Source organism: Oncorhynchus nerka, linkage group LG28 (assembly GCF_034236695.1).
Source record: "Oncorhynchus nerka isolate Pitt River linkage group LG28, Oner_Uvic_2.0, whole genome shotgun sequence".
NCBI classification, from domain to species: Eukaryota; Metazoa; Chordata; class Actinopteri; order Salmoniformes; family Salmonidae; genus Oncorhynchus; species Oncorhynchus nerka.
The window spans coordinates 27,637,445-27,652,647 of NC_088423.1; the positions used below are offsets into that span (position 1 = coordinate 27,637,445).

Consider the following 15,203-nt stretch of genomic DNA (forward strand, 5'->3'; position numbering starts at 1 on the left):
ATCCCAACCGTGAAGCATGGGGGTGGCAGCATCATGTTGTGGGGGTGCTTTGCTGCAGGAGGGATTGGTGCACTTCACAAAATAGATGGCATCATAAGAGTGGAAAATTATGTGGATATAATGAAGCAACATCTCAAGACATCAGTCAGGAAGTTAAAGCTTAGTCACAAATGCGTCTACCAAATGGACAATGACACCAGGCATACTTCGAAAGTTGTAGCAAAATGGCTTAAGAACAAGAAAGTCAAGGTATTGGAGTGGCCATCACAAAGCCCTGACCTCAATCCCATAGAAAATTTGTGGGCAGAACTGAAAAAGCGTGAGCGAGCAAGGAGGCCTACAAACTTGACTCAGTTACCCCAGCTCTGTCAGAAGTAATGGGCCAAATTCCACCCAACTTATTGTGGGAAGCTTGTGGAAGGCTACCCAAAACATTTGGCCCAAGTTAAACAATTAAAGGCAATGCTACCAAATACTAATTGTGTGCATGTACATTTCTGACCCACTGGGAATGTGATGAAAGAAATAAAAGCTGAAATGAATAATTCTCTACAATTATTCTGACATTTCACATTCTTAAAATAAAGTGGTGATCCTAGCTGATGTTGGACAGGAATTTTTTTACCAGGATTAATTGTCAGAAATTGTGAAAAACTGAGTTTAAATGTATTTGGCTAAGGTGAATGTAAACTTCCGACTTCAAATGTATATGTTAGTATTAACGTGTTATCTACTTTCTCAAAACATAAGATTAATCTGTTAAACAAATAATGCTTCATTATTTGGATAAAACACTGAAGAAGATGTTGGTGAAGAAATCAAATTAAAAGTTGACAGGCAAGTCTTTTTTTTTTTTACTCAAAGACTAGCCAACTAGTCAACTATCTAGTAAATACTTTGGATATGAGGTTGGTGTCTCTTTTTTAAACAGAATTAAATGTATATATCATGTAATTGAACAAAAGAGTAAGGTGGCCAATAACTGGGGACTGTATGCCGATAATAATGGACATATTGTTTTGCTAAATCGCTTATCAAAAAGTAGTAGTAGTATCTCCACTTAAATGTCAAACATGCTAATTGCTAACCCATTAACTAACATTTTATATACACCTGTATTTGGGGAGTTTCTCCCATTCTTTTCTGCAGATCCTCTCATGCTCTGTCAGGTTGGATGGGGAGCGTTGCTACACAGCTATTTTCAGGTCTCTCCAGAGATGTTTGATCGGGTTCAACTCCTCGGTCTGGCTGCGCCACAAAAGGACATTCAGAGACTTGTCCTGTAGCCACTCATGCGTTGTCTTGGCTATGTGCTTAGGATCGTTGTCCTGTTGGAAGGTGAACCTTCGTCCCAGTCTGAGGAGCAGGATTTCGTCAAGGATCTCTCTGTACTTTGCTCCGTTCATCTTTGCCTCGATCCTGACTGGTCTCCCAGTCCCACCAACTGAAAAAGATCGCCACAACATGATGCCAACACCACCATGCTTCCCCGTAGGGATGGTTCCAGGTTTCCTCCAGACGTGACACTTCATTCAGGCCAAAGAGTTCAATCTTGGTTTCATCAGACCAGAGAATCTTGTTTCTCATGGTCTAAGAGTCTTTAGGTGCCTTTTGGCAAACTCCAAGTGGGCTGTCATGTGCCTTTTACTGAGGAGTGGCTTCCGTCTGGCCACTCTACCCTAAAGTCCTGATTGGTTGTAGTGCTGCAGAGATGGTTGTCCTTCTGGAAGGTTCTCCCATCTCCACAGAGGAACTGTAGAGCTCTGTTAGAGCGACGATAGGGTTCTTGGTCACCTCCCGCCCTTCTCCCCCGATTGCTCAGTTTGGCCGGGTGGCCAGCTCTAGGAAGAGTCTTGGTGGTTCTTCCATTGAAGCATGATGGAGGCCACTTTGTTATTGGGGACCTTCACTGCTGCAGAAATGTTTTGGTACCCTTCCCCAGATCTGTGCCTCGATACAATCCTGTCTCGGAGCTCTGCGGACAATTCCTTCGACATCATGGCTTGATTTTGCTCTGACATGCACTGTCAATTGTGGGACCTTATATAGACAGGTGTGTGCCTTTCCAAATCATGTCCAATCAATTGAATTTTCCACAGGTGGACTTCAGTCAAGTTGTAGAAACATCTCAAGGATGATCAATGGAAAGAGGATGCACCTGGGCTCAATTTCGAGTCTCAAAAACCTGTTTTCACTTTGTCATTATGGGGTATTGTGTGTAGATTGCCGAGGACATTTTTGTATTTAATCAACTTTAGAATAAAGCAATAACGTAACAAAATGTGGAAAAAGTCAAGGGGTCTGAATACTTTCCGAAGGCAGTGTACCTTAATATGCTATTCTGTTTGATCACAGGTTTATTTAACTTCATTGAAGACCTTCATCTTCTCCTGAAGGAGCTACAGGGCAGTCTGGAGTTACTCCTGAAATGAAACAGAACGTCACTGAGGGGACAATCTCTCCACTTTACAGGAGAGTATTGTTTGAACTCCTTTCTGCAAATCTCAGTGTCAGAAGCACCCATGTGCACTCACTGGCTTGCTACGCTATGCATTATGCAGAGACTCCTATTCATTTGAATAAAACCTTGCACTGGCCAAAAATGTTGCTTCCAGTGTAGCAGGTAAAATCCTGTTGCTTTTGCGACACAAAATAGCTATTATGCCAGGATCACAATAATTACATTTCCCATTTAAAAACAAGTAAAGGAAATGAATGTAGCAAAATCGAATTTTAAACCTATCAGACTCATTCAGACAACAAAAGTACTTCAAGGTGCGGTTTCCCAGACACTGATTAAGCCTAGGCCTGGACTAAGAAACAAGCTCAATAGAGCTCGCCAGTTTTTTGTCCTAAAAAACGGAAATGCGTTAGTATTTTCTACCTCTGGTTCATTGAGCTTTGCTATGGGGGAAGTTACTTGAGAAAAGCATGGAATTTTGGGATGTATGGCAAAAAATGCACAAAAAGTGACCTTAGCATATGAAGATTCTTGTAAACCTGTGTTTACCACAGACCTTATTTTCGTCTTTCATCCAAAACACCTCCAACATTAATTTCACCATAGGCTTTGCCCAACGAGCCAAGGCGGAGTTAGCCTCTGTTAGTGCCTACAAAAAGACACCATTACTATTTGTTCTCTATGGGGAATGTCCATTGAAAATGCTTTTTAGTCCAGGATTGGGATTATTCTGTGTTGGGAAACATCCCCCAAGTGTTTGTTTATAATGTATTGGTTGAAAACAGAGTGATATTCCCATTTATGTTTTTCTCAATGCCTATCTTACGCTCTGCCCCTGCGCAGCCTCATCTACAGACATACAGTCATGAGATGTATGTTTCTTTTACCCTCGACACACCCAACAGATGGGCTGTTTGTCCTCCAGACAGAAGAGCTTAAATTTCTCACTGCAGAGCACCTTGGACTGTGCTGAAGCTCTTGGACTCCTCTCCTGTAAGGCCTCACACAGGTTATTCAGAGCCGTGTTGGGGAGAGGTAATTCCTATAAGAAGCTAATTTTCCTGCGAACTGGAAATTCCAGATTCCTTATATTTCCAGCATTCCTGCAGACAGACTGTACAGATGCTGTGGCTACACATCAGGAGGACAGGATCCTTAAATATGTCGCCGCAGACAGGACATGATAAATATTCCTCAAGGAGAGAAGAACTGGAGCTCATTTCCTTACACAGCATCACTCCCTGCATTGCAATTTATTTGCCAACCTAACTGAAGTTACTAACCTAATTGAATTTGCTAATCTATCTGCTTTCCATCACCCCGTGTACCAGATAACATGTGGACGCATTAATGAAGTCTAGCAGAAGTCTCAAGACCATTACAATTCAACCTTCAACTGTCTCAAACTGCCGACACCCCAACTCTATGTACCCAACACCATAGTGCAGAGGTTAGGCCCTCTATGTACCAAACTCTGCTCCAAGGGGGTATCTGGACAGCTTCTGACATGGCTGCAGTTACCTCTATAACAGATCTAGCAGAGTTGTATTGTCTGGCCAAGCCTCAGAACTTTCTCCCATTAATGCCTCTGTACCACTAGGATAAATTCTCGGTCCACTTGTTTTCTCCATCTTCATTGATGACCTGGTCGATGTCTACGAGAACCTGTTGTACCTTTATGTGTGTGTGGTTTTGCTGAGCATGCAAAATAATATATCATTTACAGTTCACATGATACAGCATACAGACCAGACATATTTCACATTGTTGTCCCTGTTGAATATGATCATAGCCCATTGTTTTTTCCAATTCAGTATAAATAGTATGAAATGCGCAATCATCATATAATCAACTCATAAAACACTTGGTATTTTAAGAATATAGATTTTTATTGACATACTATAGCAGCAGCTTCAACATAGTAAAATATACATTTACACAGACTGAACAAAACAATGTGTTCTATACAACACTATCTTTTTAGTTTTGTTTCTTTTTCATGCACAGTCAGAGCTAATAAATGGTTCATAAAGGGGTTAACACACATAACAAAATGGCTTATTACATAAGAACTACTGCAAGCTCAGATGTATAGGCTAAAGCTTGAATAAGACTGGGATTAACTATCCTAGCAGATAACTGGACAATACACAGCTTTCTGAAACGACTGCCTCGGGTCTGTTAGGGCGTATGACTCCATACATGGTCATTTCCCAGACAAATCCATTCCTGATCAATATTTTCCCTTGATCACAATATACAGTACTTCTTTGAAAATCAACTTCAATAAATGTGCAAGATACTACATTTTTTGTTATGATCCTTTATATGGTTCCTGTGCTGTGACATGTTAACATACACGTCACTTCTTTTCATGTGTGTTTATGCATGCATGTTAAGACATAATACTTTTGTGGGCAGTTATGAAATGTTCCATTATTATTTGGCATTATTGTTTGAGATTAATTGAGGATATGATCAAGCGTCCATTCAATTGAGGATTATTGCCATCTGTGGCAGGGCAGTTCATGACTACTGCAGTGTTAGTAAAGCTATAGCAGGAACTTGTACTTCTCACTGTGCTCCATCTTTCAAGTAAATAGACTACTGTGCTCCTACATTCAAGTACATTAAGTATAATGACAGGACTATGAGTGCAGGAAAGCTCTAGTTCCATATCCATAAAGTATCTCGGCGTAGGAGTGTTGGTCTAGGATCAGGTCTTCCCTGTCCTAATCTTATTAAGATTACGCTTTATGAACATGGGCCCTGGGATTAAAGACTACACATCAAATGGGTACACTATGCTTTTCCTCTCAGAAATCACAGCAGGAAAGATGTACTCACTTCCATTTTTGCAAAGATAGAATAGTAAACGTTCAGGTTTGTAGAGGTTATAAAATTCATATTTTTTACCACAGATTAAGTTGTGTTTTCTATATTGTAATTATATAGAAATATTAGTAGCACAAAGAGAGGCAAAGAGAGATGTGGTTCTGTGCGTGTTAGTATTTACTCTCAAAGAGCATTCAAAGGCACAGGCTACACAAAGTACCATAGACCTAGATAGAGAGATCCAAATCTTTGAATCTAACAGTTACAGTACTGTGGGTTTAGGACAGGGATGGACAACTCTGGTACTCAGGGGTGCAGCAGCGTCCGCTGGTTGTCTTATCTTCCTGTGGCACTTAATTTATCAATTAATATCGCTCATTGCTGAGAGAACACATGCCCGGGCCCATGTCAAAAAATGTGTCTCAGAGTAGGAGAGCAGATTTAAGATCAGGTCCCCCCTGTCCATGGAATCCTATCCATTATGATCTAAAAGGAAAAAGCTAGCCTTTAATCAACTCCTACTCTGAGACTCTTTGTGAACATGGGCCCAGGTTTCCCAGGTAGAAGTCAGTCACTGATTTGCAGGAAAAAACTAAAACCAGTAAACACATTGCCTTCCTGAAGACCGGAGTTGCGCATTCCTGGTTTAAGGTTATTATTATCATCCTTTCGACACAGGTTCATCTGTAGAGCAGTACAGTACATTATGATAGCAGTTTTAAAGAGGATCTGTAGAGATAGACAAAAATAGCATTTACCTTAAAGGATAGCAGAGACATAAAACGACCATGCAAGCAGCATCTTTGAGAACCATTGTGCAACATTCACATGATGCCAAAGTCGTCCCTCGTCTGTCTGTTTATCCATGCCCTTTTGGTTTACAGTACAATTCTAAATGGACGTCAAGCTAAACAGCTTACTCATCGTGTCCACTGTTATAAGCACCATATTCACTGTCACTCCTCTCCCTGTTCTCCGAGAATACATAGTGTATAACTACAACTAGCTAGCAGCACACAGTGTCTTCCTTTAGGCACAATGGGGTATACTACAGTACATAATGCAATAAATACACTGGAATCATGCACACTCCCTTATACACAAACACACACGCCATATGTTACCGTTCTGAGACACTCATCAACTATACTGTAGCAGCTAGAGACCAAGACACAGTGCAAGCCTAACAAGACAGTTCACCCAGATCCTATCTACCTAAGAGTTTGTGTGTGTGTCCGTCTATCTGTCCTACCTTCTCTCCATGTCAGAAAGTGCGAAGTGAAGGGAGAAGCGGACAGGATAGTGACTCTGGTGGGGAGAAGAGGTTAGAGGCTAGGGTCCGATGACCCTCCTTCTCCCTGAGTCTCTCTGGTGCCCTGTCCCCCGGCATGGTTCTTCAAGATCCTCTCCACAAACACTTTGCCTCGACCTGCTACACGTGGGCCTGCACACACAGACATGGAAGCACATAAACATCCACACAATTAACATACACTAACAGGGTCCCATGAAAGTGCAAACAATCTACATACTCACCAGCTGATTCCTTCAGAATGTCCTCCAGTCGATCTCTCAGAGTACCTCGCTCGGTCTCTTCCTCTCTGCTCTCCACTCTCTGGCGGATCAGCTCCTTTATCTGCAGCACCGCCCCCAGCAGGCAATCTGAAGGAATTACACCATCAGAGACATGAAGGATTGACTGAAGGAGCTAAAATGGCAGCCTGGTCTTTAGGACCAGATGTAACACAGTAAATGTAAATACGGGACACTCAAATTAGTATGATATGTTACATTTGGTATGGTTACATAAGACAGATGGTTACTTAATGCGAACGTCTAGCAATCCAATGGTTAATTACGAACTTTTCAACTACTTGAAACATGGTCCTGGCTAGAAACACATTTTTACACCGTGGTTCACCACTAGACCCCATAACAACAGCTTTAGGTGGGTCACCGATTATGATAGGCATAAATTACTCACCATACTCCTGGTTCAGCCCCCACAGTTTGATTTTGTTGGCCTCATGCTGGGCTTTCTTTTTCAGCCGACACGCTCTTCAGAGAGAGAGAGAGAGAGGACAGTTTACCAACCTATCGCCAGGACTTATGCTCCACTACACTCACCCTCACTAGCACTTACTGTAGCTATACACACCCTGCTGTGCAAATCAAATGGACGTCTGAAAGTGCTGTGTGGAAAAGCCACCAGAAAATGAGGTCTCTATAGCTAGACAGGAAAGTCAGTGTGCGTGTGTGCGTGTGTCCCGGGGTGTATGTGTACCTGGAGGCCAGTTTGTTCCTCTCCTTTCGTGTTGGTGCCCTGGCAGTAACAGGCAGGTCACTGACAGGAGTCATGCCCTCCAGAGCAGAGCTGAGTGTGTGGAGCTGCTCCCCCAGGCTCTGTAGCTTCACAGGGCTAGGGGTCAGGTCACTGGCGTCTGTACGACGGGCTTTCCTCTGGCCTTGCTTACCTAGGGAACACACAGGGTTTTTGTCTGTAAGTCACTCTGGATAAGAGCATCTGCTAAATTACTAAATGTAATTGTATGCTTCACCAACCACTCAATACGCAACTGACAGTACATTTTACATCTGAATTTCCTAGTGTGTATATGTGACCCACTGAATGAGTGTTGATAAATTAACACTGCCAGAGTGTTGGGTCTCCAACACCGTGGTTGTTGAAATGGACATATATGTTCTCAATTTAATGTAAAATGTTTTACATCTTTCATTCCATTGTACATTTGTGGGCCTTGGGGTCTCACCATTGGTGGAGGTCCCCCCTATCAGGCACATGGTGCTGGGTAGGGTGCTAGGGCCCCAGATAATGTCCCCTCCATCTTTCTCTTCATCCTTTCCCTCATCTCTCGCTTTGGCTCTCCTGCTATCTCTTTCTCCATCTCTCCCCAGGTCTGCCTCACTGTAGAGGCTACATTCCCAGTAACACCAGCGTTTTTTTGGTCTCACATGGGACTGAAGCTCCTCCTTTTCCTTCACTTTCTCCATGGCTTCTCTCCCCTCCTCTTTCTCATCTTCTTCCTCTTTCTCCTCCTCTCCAATATCACAGTCTGTTCCTTGACTAGACTCAGTGTCTAGCTCACTCTGTAGAGAGTAGTTATGTTCTTCACTGTGGACCTCCAGATCCACAGGAAGTGATACCCTCTCCTCCTGAACCACCTGATGCAGCCCTTTCCTATCTTCACTCTCCTGCCCTCTAGCCTCTTGGCTCCAGGGCCCTGGATCTCTCCCAGTCAGGGGGTGGTGTCCAGCCTTCCTCAGCTGCCTGCCCCCTAGTCTTGGGGATAACCATGGTTCTTCTCTGCTTCCCTGTGGAGAGCAAAACAGAGTAGGTAGAGGTTAAGGGCTCAGACACAACAATAGCGTTTGCTGGCCGAGAGTACTTAGTATCTCTGAACGTAATTTTCTAAACGAGAGCGCACCGATTTTACATGTAGAATCACGTGAAAAATGTTGGCACTCAGACATCTACACCAGGTGGTCCCTAAAACACAGCACGCTTAACATTCGGCAGACAAACGCTAGAGCCACAATCGGTGCGATGTGTGCGAGCGTTAAACCAGGGTGACTTAGATTTACATTCCCCAAATGCAGAGTTCCTAAGGAGTGACTTCCAGCGATCTAATGGATAAGGTCAGTGATGATGTTAATCTGGGTAATCTACGGTTATAAGTAACCCCTACCTCAGGTGAGACGGAAGAGCGTTCGCAGCTCGGTGGAGTCCTCTCTGGGCTGCCTTTGGTATAGCGTGTAATGTCATCCAGGGCCGAGACGTCCCAGCGACGCTCGGAGGTGTGTGTGTCATCAGTGGTAGAGTCTTCTAAGAGATCACTGAGTAACTCACATCCACGCTGCTGGCCTCGACACAGGGACAGGGCTGGGGGCCCCAACATCACCACCACACACTACAGCACAGAGACAAAACATACACTACATGACCAAAAGTATGCGGACACCTGCTTGTCGAACATCTCATTCCAAAATCACGGGCGTTAACATGGAGTTGGTCCCCCTTTTCCTGCTATAACAACCTCCACCCTTCTGGGAAGGATTTCCACTAGATGTTAGAACATTGCTGCGGGGAATTGCTTCCATTCAGCCACAAGAGCATTAGTGAAGTGAGGCACTGATGTTCGGCGTTCCAATTCATCCCAAAGGTGTCCGATGGGGTTGAGTTCAGGGCTCTGTGCAGGCCAGTCAAGTTCTTCCACACCAATCTCGACAAACCATTTCTGTATGGACCTCGCTTTGTGCACAGGCATTGTCATGCTGAAACAGGAGAGGGCCTTCCCCAAAATGTTGCCATAAAGTTGGAAGCACAAAATCGTCTATAATGTCATTGTATGCTGTAACATTAAGATTTCCTTTTACTGGAACTAAGGGGCCTAGTCCGAACTAGAGGTCGACCGATTATGATTTTTCAACGCCGATACCGATTATTGGAGGACCCCAAAAAAAAACCCCGCTGCCGATTATTGGAGGACCAAAAAAGCCGATACCGATTAATCGGCCGATTTAAATAAATAAAATGTATTTGTAATAATGACAATCACAACAATACTGAATTAACACTTATTTTAACTTAATATAATACATCAATAAAATCAATTTAGCCTCAAATAGATAATGAAACATGTTCAATTTGGTTTAAATCATGCAAAAACAAAGTGTTGGAGAGTAAAAGTGCAATATGTGCTATGTAAGCTAACGTTTCAGTTCCTTGCTCAGAACATGAGAACATATGAAAGCTGGTGGTTCCTTTTAACATGAGTCTTCAATATTCCCAGGTAAGAAGTTTTAGGTTGTAGTTATTATAGGACTATTTCCCTCTATACCATTTGTATTTCATTAACCTTTGACTATTGGATGTTCTTATAGGCACTTTAGTATTGCCAGCGGAACAGTATAGCTTCCGTCCCTCTCCTCACTCCTCCCTGGGATCGAACCAGCAACACAACGACAACAGCCACCACATCGAAGGAGCGTTACCCATGCAGAGCAAGGGGAACAACCACCCCAAGGCTCAGAGCGAGTGAAGTTTGAAACGCTATTAGCGCACGCTAACTAGCCAGCCATTTCACTTCGGTTACACCAGCCTCATCTCGGGAGTTTTGAGTTTAGGGTTGAAGTCATAAACAGCGCAATGCTTGATGCACAACGAAGAGCTTCTGGCAAAACGCACGAAAGTGCTGTTTGAATGAATGTTTACGCGCCTGCTTCTGCCTACCACCGCTCAGCCAGATACTTAGATCCTTGTATGCTCAGTCAGATTATATGCAACACAGGACACGCTAGATAATATCTAGTAATATCATCAACCATGTGTAGTTAACTAGTGATTATGATTGATTGTTTTTATAAGATAAGTTTAATGCTAGCTAGCAACTTACGTTGGCTTACTGCATTTGTGTAACAGGCAGTCTCCTTGTTGAGTGCAATGAGAGAGAGGCAGGTCGTTATTGCGTTGGACTAGTTAACTGTAAGGTTGCAAGATTGGTTCCCCGAGCTGACAAGGTGAAAATCTGTCTTTCTGCCCCTGAACGAGGCAGTTAACCCACCATTCCTAGGCCATCATTGAAAATAAGAATGTGTTCTTAACTGACTTGCCTAGTTAAATAAAGATTTTTTGAAATATTTTAATTTTTTTATTTTTAAATCGGCGTCCAAAAATACCGATTTCCGATTGTTATGAAAACTTGAAATCGGCCCTAATTAATCAGCCATTCCTATTAATCGGTCGACCTCTAGTCCGAACCATGAAAAACAGCCCCAGACCATTATTTAATCAGTCCAGAGAACATGTTTCCACTGCTCCAGAATCCAATGGCGGTGAGCTTTACGCCACTACAGTCGACACTTGGCATTGCACATGGTGATCTAAGGCTTGTGTGCGGCTGTTCGGCCAAATACAAATCAATTTCATAAAGCTTCTGACAAACAGTTACTGTGCTGGTGTTGCTGCCAGAGGCAGTGTGGAACTCGTAGTGAGTGTTCCAACCGAGGACAGATGCTTTTTACACGCTAGGCGCCTTTATTCGTCACGTGCCAGTCAAGATGCTCTCAATGGTGCAGCTGTAGAACTTTGAGGATCTGAGGGCCCATGACAAATCTCTCCAACCTTCTGAGGGGGAAGAGGTGTTGGCATACCCTCTTCAAAACTGTGTTGGTGTGTTTGGACCATGATAGGTCCTTAGTGATGTGGACACAGAGGAACTTGAAGCTCTTGACCGTCTCCACTACAGCGATGTGAATGGGGGCGTTCTCAGCCCTCTGTTTCCTGTAGTCCACGATCAGCTTCTTTGTCTTGCTGACCTTGAGAAAGAGGATGTTATCCTGGCACCACGCTAACAGGTCTCTGACCTACTCCCTAAAGGCTGTTTCATCGTCACCAGTGATCAGGCCTACCACTGTCGTATCGTCAGCAAACTTGATGATGGTGTTGGAGTCGTGTGCGGTCACGCAGTCGTGGGTGAACAGGGAGTACAGGATGGGGCTAAGCACGCACCCCTGAGAGGCCCCCTTGTTGAGGGTAAGCTTGGCGGATGTGTTGTTGCCTACCCTCACCACCTGGGGGCGGCCCTTTCAAAGTGAAATATCCAACTGCAGAGGCAGTTGTTTAATCCCATGGTTCTTAGTTTAGTGATGAGCTTGGAGGGCACTATGTTGTTGAACACTGAGCTGTAGTCAATGAACAGTATTCTCACATAGCTATTCCTTTCATCTAGGTGGTAAGTCGCTCTGGATAAGAGCGTCTGCTAAATGACTTAAATGTAAATGTAAATGTAAAGGGCAGTGTGGGGTGCAATAGACATTGCATCATCTGTGGATTTGTTGGGGCGTTATGTGAATTAGAGTGGGTCCAGGGTGTCTGGGTCGATGGTGTTGATGTGAGCCATGACCAGCCTTTCAAAGCATTTCATGGCTACAGACGTGAGTTCTACGGGCGACAGTCATTTAGACAGGTTACCTTGGAGTTCTTGGGCACGGGGACTATGGTGGTCTGCTTGAAACGTGGGTATTACAGACTTGGTCAGGAAGATGTTAAAAATGTAATTGAAGACACTTGCAATTGTTTATAATTATCTGGTATTCACTTCCAAAGGTTGCTGTAATTTTGGGACTGATTCAGATGTGGGTCACACGACAAGAGGACTCGTGGCCAGAATAAAATGTTTTCCCCTGCACCTACCTGATCTGACTCTATGCTGCCCCCTGTAGGAGAGACAGTGAATGGCTCCGAAGTCGCAGATAACCCATGGGTCCCATACGCCTCACCAAAGAAAGGCTCCATCCCACTGCTACCTGGCTAGAGAGCAAGTGGGGGAAAGACAAAGAGAGAAGGGCAGGAGGCCAGAGAGAGAAAGATAAAGAGAGAGGGAAAGACAGATGACTATCAGTTCTCATATTGTACAATAGCCCCCATTACATCAGTAACCTAGCAACTCGACATGGAGTATCCATAGAAATACATTCTATTTCTATGGGAGTATCTTTATATTATGAAGTATAATGTATAATACAACAAAGTATAACAAGGCTGTGTACCTGAGGCATGGTGGTGCTTGGACCTGGTCAGAAGCAGAAGGAAGGGTTAGCAGTTTAGAACGGTTAGCTTCCTCATCATCAGTACACAAACCGCAAGAGGTCAGAGTTCACATCATCTCATAATAGACTGACAGAGAGTTAGCCTTAACATTAACAAATGTTATAGAGCAGCTGAATTATCACTGCAGTAAGACCATATAGCGTCCATAAAATGTATTTATAGCTGGTAGAGAAAAGAAGGGATGATCTGCTACATACAGTTTGGGAGTCATTCAATCAAGAACCACTACTTATTATAATGTATGTGTACTATGATTGTTCACATACTTTCTGAACAACTATCAGGACTGTTAAAACAACTATTAGGAAAAAAATAGGGTTGCTGTTTCCATTGTATGAGCACAGAGCAAGCGAGCGAGCAGATGAAAGATTCTAATATCCACAGCCAACCTCCTGTGCCCCAGATCCCTAAAATAGTAATAATCAGTCATTTCACTGTGTCTCTCTCACACACACACACACACACACACACACACACACAAGATAAATAAATATATCTAAGGAATTGTTCAGTGCATTCTAGAATGTTCCGTTGAACTCTAAAGTGGTGAAAAATAGATGAAGAAAGAGAGGGGTGCCTAGTTATTTCCAAGAAATAAGACAATAGCAACCTCTGTACTTGACAGCTGTCGGATGAATATTTTCACAATAAACTGACTGTTATTCTCATACATAGACCCAAATCTAGCTGTATGTCCTTCAAGTCCTTTAAAACCAAATTTGGCAAAAAATATCACCCTGACACTGTCCCTGAAACTCAAGATACGAAAATGCATTATTTTAAACGAACAGCTGTCTTACCTCCTGCATGGACGGTGTGTCACATTTTCCTATGTTGAAGCGCGCACCCGTCATCTGTCAACGCGCAGTCCCGCGATTCTGACAGAAAATAGGTTAAACGTTTGACCACTAAATATGATGCAACATATTAACGCTATTCCATTTTTATGAGTCCTACACATATATAACATGGGATGCCACTGTTTAGAACACAGGAAGAGTGCATCAGTCGCATTGAGTGGCATAAGAGCCGCAACAAATTAAAACCACCCTAACTAGGCTACAGGGACATTGCTCGATCCATGTCTACCTTTGCTGTAGTAGGCTAGGCTACTTACAGTCAACTGTTCCATCAGTCAAAAGTACAAAGTTTCATATATCTCTGTAGACCGATTTACTTCTCCACAAGTCCGCAGAAATGAATCGAATTGAAATAAATGAAATGTGGTCCTCTAGACGGCTATCGTCGCTAAATATTATTTGGTCATTGTTATGAACAGCTGGCTTTGGAATGGTCTAGCCATAGGGAAACAAGGAAACATTTTTCGTTATTTCTAATGAATACACACGTATGTTGTTAACATGTATTGCATTACTGTTATCAAAATAACATAGTCATGTTCAAGATTTCATTATGCTAGTCTATATTTCCTCTAAACGCGGTAATGTGTAACTTTTTGATAAATAATTCCCCTCACATCCCAAATGGTTCCATCCAGGATCAGCTGTGAAGGTGGAGTGTAGGATTTGTTCTCAGGAACGAAGAGTAAGGAAGGAAATGAAACGAGAACACCAGCCATATAATTTGTGGAAGCAGATATGTCTGAAATGTAAGGGAAATTTCGAAATATATTGTGTGTGTGTGTGTGTGTGTGTGTGTGTGTGTGTGTGTGTGTGTGACAATAGTGGTAGGTGGATCGTTTGTCCAGATCTGCAATAGGCTAACTAATAATCATACCTCACAATTATTCAAACTGCATCAATTGTCTATATGAAGCCACAAGAACAAATAGGAATAGCTGATAGGCCAGGTGCATCATTGCGCATGAAAGAACAGTGAAGACATGCAGCTTAAAAAGCTCCCTATTGATCTTGTTTAGGAACAATACAATTATTCTACCTAGACTAGTTTACAACACCACAATGCAATGAATAATTGCATTATTGTTTTCAGGTGAGTACAAAATTGGCGAGTACAAATAGAGTACAAAATGGCGCAAAAGCCATGTGATTTGAATGTTTATATGTTTATATGTGGCATAAACACAACCAGTGACAGACAATGCTTTAGTTTGATTAGGCTACTTCAAAAGTCTCCTGTAAGCATGCACACGATCGTCCAAAATATAATTTCAATTACCATCCAACCTTTTTATGTGAGTGAAGTACATGTTGGATAAAAAAATGTAATGACATCATGAAAAGCATGCAGTTTATTACATATGAAATAAGTTATGGTTAACTTCACAGGGTGGTGAAAGTACACAGTGATAAGATT

General features: G+C 42.7%; 1 protein-coding gene across 2 annotated transcripts; it reads right to left on the reverse strand.

Annotated features, from left to right (window-relative positions):
- Positions 1 to 4,329: 4,329 nt before the first annotated feature.
- Positions 4,330 to 14,197, reverse strand: LOC115113072 (CREB3 regulatory factor-like). Of its 2 annotated transcripts, none has more exons than XM_029640295.2 (10): positions 14,044 to 14,197; positions 13,727 to 13,804; positions 12,866 to 12,888; positions 12,510 to 12,622; positions 9,004 to 9,225; positions 8,068 to 8,629; positions 7,581 to 7,770; positions 7,281 to 7,354; positions 6,833 to 6,958; positions 4,330 to 6,740 (listed from the first exon to the last, which is right to left on the reverse strand). In XM_029640295.2, the coding sequence occupies exons 4-10, from the start codon at positions 12,609 to 12,611 to the stop codon at positions 6,622 to 6,624; spliced, it is 1,395 nt and encodes a 464-aa protein (XP_029496155.1). In that variant the 5' UTR covers positions 12,612 to 12,622; positions 12,866 to 12,888; positions 13,727 to 13,804; positions 14,044 to 14,197; the 3' UTR covers positions 4,330 to 6,621. The 2 variants fall into 2 exon arrangements, with proteins under 2 accessions (XP_029496155.1, XP_029496154.1); XM_029640294.2 differs by having other exon boundaries at positions 12,510 to 12,626.
- Positions 14,198 to 15,203: the final 1,006 nt, after the last annotated feature.

Bases quoted from the DNA above. Each gene is read 5' to 3' on its own strand.
- LOC115113072 (XM_029640294.2), bottom strand. The intron at 9,226-12,509 runs GTAGGTGCAGGG...TCTGTGCTGTAG, and splicing joins GCAGCATAGAGTCAGATCAG to TGTGTGGTGGTGATGTTGGG. The intron at 6,741-6,832 runs GTGAGTATGTAG...CTGTGTGTGCAG, and splicing joins CATTCTGAAGGAATCAGCTG to GCCCACGTGTAGCAGGTCGA.